Source organism: Salmo salar, chromosome 21 (assembly GCF_965601325.2).
Source record: "Salmo salar chromosome 21, fSalSal1, whole genome shotgun sequence".
In the NCBI taxonomy this organism is placed as follows: domain Eukaryota; kingdom Metazoa; phylum Chordata; class Actinopteri; order Salmoniformes; family Salmonidae; genus Salmo; species Salmo salar.
The window spans coordinates 58,147,939-58,157,500 of record NC_138311.1 but is presented as its reverse complement, the minus strand read 5'-3'; the positions used below and the strand labels follow the sequence as shown (position 1 = coordinate 58,157,500).

Sequence of the window (9,562 nt, the reverse complement as noted above, 5' to 3'; positions counted from 1 at the left end):
CCCGGACCCCAACTCCCCTGCTGCTCGGGGTTCTGTCTTATCTGAAAAGGGCAGATTTCTCAAACTGTAATTTAGTGGTTATTTCATCATAAACAACACAAGGTGAGATGGTGACCTATGAACTCTTATGTCTATAACCCTCGGTGTCCTCATCCGAGGTGAAGCTGTACCGTCATTAAACTCAGAATCACATCTCTGTCACGGGTCATTTTCTACATGGCTATAGATGTCCACAGAATCAATACCTCTGTTACATTAACGCTTGCTGGCCTGGGCCAGGAGAGCAGTATTTGAGAGTAAGAGGGAGGAATCAGCTGCTGTTAAAACCCAAAGGGGCCCGAGTGACTGTCAATAGGCGGACTGTCTTAAGACCCTCTTAGCTGCGCTCTCGTTGAGTTTCAGATCAGGCTAGCGATCGTTCTCTTTCAGCGTGTGTAACATGTCCCCGCTCTCTGTCAGGTTGTGTACGACGTCAGAGGGATCCTACAGAAGAACAGAGATACCTTCAGAGATGACATCTTAAACATGCTCAAAGACAGCAGGTGTGTTGTCCCCCTGGTTACGGAACAGCTACGAGATGTACTAAAGTCACTCCACTGTGTTAATGTACAGAGTAATACCCTCTGACCCTGTACTAAAGTCACTCCGCTGTGTTAATGTACTAAAGTCACTCCGCTGTGTTAATGTACTAAAGTCACTCCACTGTGTTAATGTACTAAAGTCACTCCACTGTGTTAATGTACTAAAGTCACTCCACTGTGTTAATGTACTAAAGTCACTCCACTGTGTTAATGTACTAAAGTCACTCCACTGTGTTAATGTACTAAAGTCACTCCACTGTGTTAATGTACAGAGTAATACCCTCTGACCCTGTACTAAAGTCACTCTACTGTGTTAATGTACAGAGTAATACCCTCTGACCCTGCACTAAAGTCACTCTACTGTGTTAATGTACAGAGTAATACCCTCTGACCCTGTACTAAAGTCACTCTACTGTGTTAATGTACAGAGTAATACCCTCTGACCCTGCACTAAAGTCACTCTACTGTGTTAATGTACAGAGTAATACCCTCTGACCCTGCACTAAAGTCACTCTACTGTGTTTAGAGAATGTTTAACATGTTTGTTCTGTCCTTCAGGCTTGACTTCGTCTATGACCTGTTTGAGCGTGTTGGGAGCAGGAACGGAGAGGAGACCATGAAGATGGGGACGGCCAGACGCAAACCCACCGTCAGCTCTCAGTTCAGGGTGAGGACCTTTAACCCCTAGCCTCTAACCCTTAACCTCTAACCCTTTTGGCGGCTATGCCATGATACGGATTGCATTGAAAATGAGGTTGACATTTTCCCTAAGCGTTTTGAATATTAGAGAGAGAGAGAGAGAGAGAGAGAGAGAGAGAGAGAGAGAGAGAGAGAGAGAGAGAGAGAGAGAGAGAGAGAGAGAGAGAGAGAGAGAGAGAGAGAGAGAGAGAGAGAGAGAGAGAGAGAGAGAGAGAGAGAGAGAGAGAGAGAGAGAGAGAGAGAGAGAGAGAGAGAGAGAGAGAGAGAGAGAGAGAGAGAGAGAGAGAGAGAGAGAGAGAGAGAGAGAGAGAGAGAGAGAGAGAGAGAGAGAGAGAGAGAGGAGAGAGAGAGAGAGAGAGAGAGAGAGAGAGAGAGAGAGAGAGAGAGAGAGAGGAGAGGAGAGAGAGAGAGAGAGAGAGAGAGAGGAGAGGAGAGAGAGAGAGAGAGAGAGAGGAGAGAGAGAGAGAGAGATCTAACTGGCGTGGATGGGATTTAGCATGGACTGCAGATCCTAAAGCTGGAGATTACCCTTCGTCCGCCCTGGTAGTATTTCACTGGAGACAGACAGACAGTCAGTCAGAGCGAGAGATAGGTTCAAGGGTCCTTGCTCTCTCTGCTGGGTAAATATAGTCCTGTAGCCAGAGCCTGTTAACACCCTGGACAGCAGGAGATGAGGACCCTAGGAGGCCAGAGCCTGTTAACACCCTGGACAGCAGGAGATGAGGACCCTAGGAGGCCAGAGCCTGTTAACACCCTGGACAGCAGGAGATGAGGACCCTAGGAGGCCAGAGCCTGTTAACACCCTGGACAGCAGGAGATGAGGACCCTAGGAGGCCAGAGCCTGTTAACACCCTGGACAGCAGGAGATGAGGACCCTAGGAGGCCAGAGCCTGTTAACACCCTGGACAGCAGGAGATGAGGTGAGGACCCTAGGAGGCCAGAGCCTGTTAACACCCTGGACAGCAGGAGATGAGGACCCTAGGAGGCCAGAGCCTGTTAACACCCTGGACAGCAGGAGATGAGGACCCTAGGAGGCCAGAGCCTGTTAACACCCTGGACAGCAGGAGATGAGGACCCTAGGAGGCCAGAGCCTGTTAACACCCTGGACAGCAGGAGATGAGGACCCTAGGAGGCCAGAGCCTGTTAACACCCTGGACAGCAGGAGATGAGGACCCTAGGAGGCCAGAGCCTGTTAACACCCTGGACAGCAGGAGATGAGGACCCTAGGAGGCCAGAGCCTGTTAACACCCTGGACAGCAGGAGATGAGGACCCTAGGAGGCCAGAGCCTGTTAACACCCTGGACAGCAGGAGATGAGGACCCTAGGAGGCCAGAGCCTGTTAACACCCTGGACAGCAGGAGATGAGGACCCTAGGAGGCCAGAGCCTGTTAACACCCTGGACAGCAGGAGATGAGGACCCTAGGAGGCCAGAGCCTGTTAACACCCTGGACAGCAGGAGATGAGGACCCTAGGAGGCCAGAGCCTGTTAACACCCTGGACAGCAGGAGATGAGGACCCTAGGAGGCCAGAGCCTGTTAACACCCTGGACAGCAGGAGATGAGGACCCTAGGAGGCCAGAGCCTGTTAACACCCTGGACAGCAGGAGATGAGGACCCTAGGAGGCCAGAGCCTGTTAACACCCTGGACAGCAGGAGATGAGGACCCTAGGACGCCAGAGCCATTGTGTGTGAATGTGTTGTATTGAGGTTGCCTCTTGATGCTGATCCTGTATCTATATGTGGTGTTGTGTTTCTGATCCTGTATCTAGATGTGGTGTTGTGTTTCTGATCCTGTATCTAGATGTGGTGTTGTGTTTCTGATCCTGTATCTAGATGTGTTGTTGTGTTTCTGATCCTGTATCTAGATGTGGTGTTGTGTTTCTGATCCTGTATCTAGATGTGGTGTTGTGTTTCTGATCCTGTATCTAGATGTGTTGTTGTGTTTCTGATCCTGTATCTATATGTGTTGTTGTGTTTCTGATCCTGTATCTATATCTAGATGTGATGTTGTGTTTCTGATCCTGTATCTAGATGTGATGTTGTGTTTCTGATCCTGTATCTAGATGTGATTGTTGTGTTTCTGATCCTGTATCTATATGTGTGTGTTGTGTTTCTGATCCTGTATCTAGTATCTAGATGTGATGTTGTGTTTCTGATCCTGTATCTAGATGTGATGTTGTGTTTCTGATCCTGTATCTAGATGTGGTGTTGTGTTTCTGATCCTGTATCTAGATGTGATGTTGTGTTTCTGATCCTGTATCTAGATGTGATGTTGTGTTTCTGATCCTGTATCTAGATGTGGTGTTGTGTTTCTGATCCTGTATCTAGATGTGATGTTGTGTTTCTGATCCTGTATCTAGATGTGATGTTGTGTTTCTGATCCTGTATCTAGATGTGATGTTGTGTTTCTGATCCTGTATCTAGATGTGATGTTGTGTTTCTGATCCTGTATCTAGATGTGTTGTTGTGTTTCTGATCCTGTATCTAGATGTGTTGTTGTGTTTCTGATCCTGTATCTAGATGTGATGTTGTTGTTTCTGATCCTGTATCTAGAATGTGTTGTTGTGTTTCTGATCCTGTATCTATATCTAGATGTGTTGTTGTGTTTCTGATCCTGTATCTAGATGTGTTGTTGTGTTTCTGATCCTGTATCTATATCTAGATGTGTTGTTGTGTTTCTGATCCTGTATCTAGATGTGATGTTGTGTTTCTGATCCTGTATCTATATCTAGATGTGTTGTTGTGTTTCTGATCCTGTATCTAGATGTGATGTTGTGTTTCTGATCCTGTATCTAGATGTGTTGTTGTGTTTCTGATCCTGTATCTAGATGTGGTGTTGTGTTTCTGATCCTGTATCTATATCTAGATGTGTTGTTGTGTTTCTGATCCTGTATCTAGATGTGATGTTGTGTTTCTGATCCTGTATCTATATCTAGATGTGATGTTGTGTTTCTGATCCTGTATCTAGATGTGTTGTGTTTCTGATCCTGTATCTAGATGTGATGTTGTGTTTCTGATCCTGTATCTAGATGTGGTGTTGTGTTTCTGATCCTGTATCTATATCTAGATGTGTTGTTGTGTTTCTGATCCTGTATCTAGATGTGATGTTGTGTTTCTGATCCTGTATCTAGATGTGATGTTGTGTTTCTGATCCTGTATCTATATCTAGATGTGATGTTGTGTTTCTGATCCTGTATCTAGATGTGTTGTGTTTCTGATCCTGTATCTAGATGTGATGTTGTGTTTCTGATCCTGTATCTAGATGTGGTGTTGTGTTTCTGATCCTGTATCTAGATGTGTTGTTGTGTTTCTGATCCTGTATCTAGATGTGTTGTTGTGTTTCTGATCCTGTATCTAGATGTGTTGTTGTGTTTCTGATCCTGTATCTAGATGTGTTGTTGTGTTTCTGATCCTGTATCTAGATGTGTTGTTGTGTTTCTGATCCTGTATCTAGATGTGGTGTTGTGTTTCTGATCCTGTATCTAGATGTGTATTTGTGTTTCTGATCCTGTATCTAGATGTGATGTTGTGTTTCTGATCCTGTATCTAGATGTGTTGTTGTGTTTCTGATCCTGTATTATATCTAGATGTGTTGTTGTGTTTCTGATCCTGTATCTAGATGTGTTGTTGTGTTTCTGATCCTGTATCTAGATGTGATGTTGTGTTTCTGATCCTGTATCTAGATGTGTTGTTGTGTTTCTGATCCTGTATCTAGATGTGTTGTTGTGTTTCAGATCCTGTATCTAGATGTGATGTTGTGTTTCTGATCCTGTATCTATATCTAGATGTGATGTTGTGTTTCTGATCCTGTATCTAGATGTGATGTTGTGTTTCTGATCCTGTATCTAGATGTGTTGTTGTGTTTCTGATCCTGTATCTAGATGTGTTGTTGTGTTTCTGATCCTGTATCTATATCTAGATGTGTTGTTGTGTTTCTGATCCTGTATCTATATCTAGATGTGTTGTTGTGTTTCTGATCCTGTATCTAGATGTGATGTTGTGTTTCTGATCCTGTATCTATATGTGTTGTTGTGTTTCTGATCCCGTATCTAGATGTGTTGTTGTGTTTCTGATCCTGTATCTATATGTGTTGTTGTGTTTCTGCAGGACTCTCTCCATTCCTTGATGAACACTCTGAGTGCATCCAACCCGTTCTTCGTGCGCTGCATCAAACCCAACATGAACAAGGTGGGTTATTCGGTATTCACCACAACATGAACAAGGTGGGTCGTTCAGTATTCACCCCAACATGGACAAGGTGGGTCGTTCAGTATTCACCCCAACATGGACAAGGTGGGTCGTTCAGTATTCACCACAACATGGACAAGGTGGGTCGTTCAGTATTCACCCCAACATGAACAAGGTGGGTCGTTCAGTATTCACCCCAACATGGACAAGGTGGGTCGTTCAGTATTCACCCCAACATGAACAAGGTGGGTCGTTCAGTATTCACCACAACATGAACAAGGTGGGTCGTTCAGTATTCACCACAACATGAACAAGGTGGGTCGTTCAGTATTCACCCCAACATGAACAAGGTGGGTCGTTCAGTATTCACCCCAACATGAACAAGGTGGGTCGTTCAGTATTCACCCCAACATGAACAAGGTGGGTCGTTCAGTATTCACCACAACATGAACAAGGTGGGTCGTTCAGTATTCACCACAACATGGACAAGGTGGGTCGTTCAGTATTCACCCCAACATGAACAAGGTGGGTCGTTCAGTATTCACCACAACATGGACAAGGTGGGTCGTTCAGTATTCACCCCAACATGGACAAGGTGGGTCGTTCAGTATTCACCCCAACATGGACAAGGTGGGTCGTTCAGTATTCACCCCAACATGGACAAGGTGGGTCGTTCAGTATTCACCACAACATGGACAAGGTGGGTCGTTCAGTATTCACCACAACATGGACAAGGTGGGTCGTTCAGTATTCACCACAACATGAACAAGGTGGGTCGTTCAGTATTCACCCCAACATGAACAAGGTGGGTCGTTCAGTATTCACCCCAACATGGACAAGGTGGGTCGTTCAGTATTCACCCCAACATGAACAAGGTGGGTCGTTCAGTATTCACCCCAACATGAACAAGGTGGGTCGTTCAGTATTCACCACAACATGAACAAGGTGGGTCGTTCAGTATTCACCACAACATGGACAAGGTGGGTCGTTCAGTATTCACCCCAACATGAACAAGGTGGGTCGTTCAGTATTCACCACAACATGGACAAGGTGGGTCGTTCAGTATTCACCCCAACATGGACAAGGTGGGTCGTTCAGTATTCACCACAACATGAACAAGGTGGGTCGTTCAGTATTCACCACAACATGGACAAGGTGGGTCGTTCAGTATTCACCACAACATGAACAAGGTGGGTCGTTCAGTATTCACCACAACATGGACAAGGTGGGTCGTTCAGTATTCATCACAACATGGACAAGGTGGGTCGTTCAGTATTATCTGTACCACAGGGACTTTATTTGTTGTACATTCAAGTCCTGACACTCCTCTGAACAACAGGTTGATAACATGCCTGATGGTAGGGTACCCACACACCACACACACACACACACACACACACACACCCCCACAGCCAGTGAGATGTGAATCAGAGGTAAGTGATCGGGCTGTGTGATAAGCAGCACTGAGGAAGATCATGACGCAGTCAGAACAGAGCAGCTGAGAACAATAGAGTTGATTATACCGGACTGAAACCTTCCTGTGTGTTAAAGACATGTGACAGAATTAAACACCTTGTTTCGTCCCTCTAAGACAAGCATAGTACTGTTGTTTCGTCCCCCTCTGTAAGACAAGCATAGTACTGTTGTATTGTCCCTCTCTAAGACAAGCATAGTACTGTTGTATTGTCCCTCTGTAAGACAAGCATAGTACTGTTGTATTGTCCCTCTAAGACAAGCATAGTACTGTTGTATTGTCCCTCTGTAAGACAAGCATAGTACTGTTGTATGTTTCCTCTGTAAGACAAGCATAGTACTGTTGTATGTTTCCTCTAAGACAAGCATAGTACTGTTGTATTGTCCCTCTGTAAGACAAGCATAGTACTGTTGAATCGTCCCTCTGTAAGACAAGCATAGTACTGTTGAATCGTCCCTCTGAACTGTCAACTATACTTCTGCCCAGTCGTCAGACGGCTGCTGTTGTGTATTCTCACAGAGTTAGAGTTGAGAAGTAATTCAGTATGTTTTGTACTTCTCAGAACGCCAACATGTTTGACCCAGAAGTGGTCCTGAACCAGCTGAGGTATTCTGGGATGTTGGAGACAGTGAAGATCCGCAGGGCTGGGTTTCCTGTCCGCAGGACTTTTGATGACTTCTACAGCAGGTGAGAAAAACTGACAATGGTCTTTTACAGGTAAGACAGACCGACATCACCGGCTCCCGTGCACGGTAGATAACCTGCAGGGTGTGGACGAACCCCGGGGTTTCAACATGTAGAATCACCTGCCGGGTCTGGACGAACCCCGGGGGTTTCAACAGTGTAGATAAACCTGCAGGGTGTGGACGAACCCCGGGGTTTCAACATGTAGATAACCTGCAGGGTGTGGACGAACCCCGGGGTTTCAACATGTAGATAACCTGCAGGGTGTGGACGAACCCCGGGGTTTCAACATGTAGATAACCTGCAGGGTGTGGACGAACCCCGGGGGTTTCAACATGTAGAATAACCTGCAGGGTGTGGACGAACCCCGGGGTTTCAACATGTAGATAACCTGCAGGGTGTGGACGAACCCCGGGGGTTTCAACATGTAGAATAACCTGCCGGGTGTGGACGAACCACGGGGTTTCAACGGTGTAGAATCACCTGCCGGGTGTGGACGAACCCCAGGGTTACAACGGTGTACAATCACCTGCCGGGTGTGGACGAACCCCGGGGTTACAACATGTAGATAACCTGCAGGGTGTGGACGAACCCCGGGGTTTCAACGGTGTAGAATCACCTGCCGGGTGTGGACGAACCCCGGGGTTTCAACATGTAGATAACCTGCAGGGTGTGGACGAACCCCGGGGTTTCAACACGGTAGATAACCTGCAGGGTGTGGACGAACCCCGGGGTTTCAACACGGTAGATAACCTGCAGGGTGTGGACGAACCCCGGGGTTTCAACATGTAGATAACCTGCAGGGTGTGGACGAACCCCGGGGTTTCAACATGTAGATAACCTGCAGGGTGTGGACGAACCCCGGGGGTTTCAACATGTAGAATAACCTGCCGGGTGTGGACGAACCCCGGGGGCTTCAACGGTGTAGAATCACCTGCCGGGTGTGGACGAACCCCAGGGTTACAACGGTGTACAATCACCTGCCGGGTGTGGACGAACCCCGGGGTTACAACATGTAGATAACCTGCAGGGTGTGGACGAACCCCGGGGTTTCAACGGTGTAGAATCACCTGCCGGGTGTGGACGAACCCCGGGGTTTCAACATGTAGAATCACCTGCCGGGTGTGGACGAACCCCGGGGTTTCAACATGTAGATAACCTGCAGGGTGTGGACGAACCCCGGGGTTTCAACACGGTAGATAACCTGCAGGGTGTGGACGAACCCCGGGGTTTCAACACGGTAGATAACCTGCAGGGTGTGGACGAACCCCGGGGTTTCAACATGTAGATAACCTGCAGGGTGTGGACGAACCCCGGGGTTTCAACGGTGTAGAATCACCTGCCGGGTGTGGACGAACCCCGGGGTTTCAACGGTGTAGAATCACCTGCCGGGTGTGGACGAACCCCGGGGTTTCAACATGTAGATAACCTGCAGGGTGTGGACGAACCCCGGGGTTTCAACACGGTAGATAACCTGCAGGGTGTGGACGAACCCCGGGGGTTTCAACATGTAGATAACCTGCAGGGTGTGGACGAACCCCGGGGTTTCAACATGTAGATAACCTGCAGGGTGTGGACGAACCCCGGGGTTTCAACGGTGTAGAATCACCTGCCGGGTGTGGACGAACCCCGGGGTTTCAACGGTGTAGAATCACCTGCCGGGTGTGGACGAACCCCGGGGTTTCAACGGTGTAGAATCACCTGCCGGGTGTGGACGAACCCCGGGGTTTCAACGGTGTAGAATCACCTGCAGGGTGTGGACGAACCCCGGGGTTTCAACACGGTAGATAACCTGCAGGGTGTGGACGAACCCCGGGGTTTCAACACGGTAGATAACCTGCAGGGTGTGGACGAACCCCGGGGTTTCAACACGGTAGATAACCTGCAGGGTGTGGACGAACCCCGGGGGTTTCAACATGTAGATAACCTGCAGGGTG

At 47.7% G+C, this 9,562-nt stretch overlaps 1 protein-coding gene across 1 annotated transcript in view; it reads left to right on the top strand.

The window, feature by feature from the left end:
- myo10l3 (myosin X, like 3) overlaps nt 1–9,562 on the top strand; it is a 188,515-nt gene that overhangs the window by 112,561 nt on the left and 66,392 nt on the right. Inside the window, 4 exon segments of the mRNA XM_082967263.1 lie at nt 460–542; nt 1,140–1,248; nt 5,387–5,467; nt 7,504–7,628. Of these exon segments, the coding sequence (XP_082823389.1) occupies nt 460–542; nt 1,140–1,248; nt 5,387–5,467; nt 7,504–7,628 (398 nt within the window).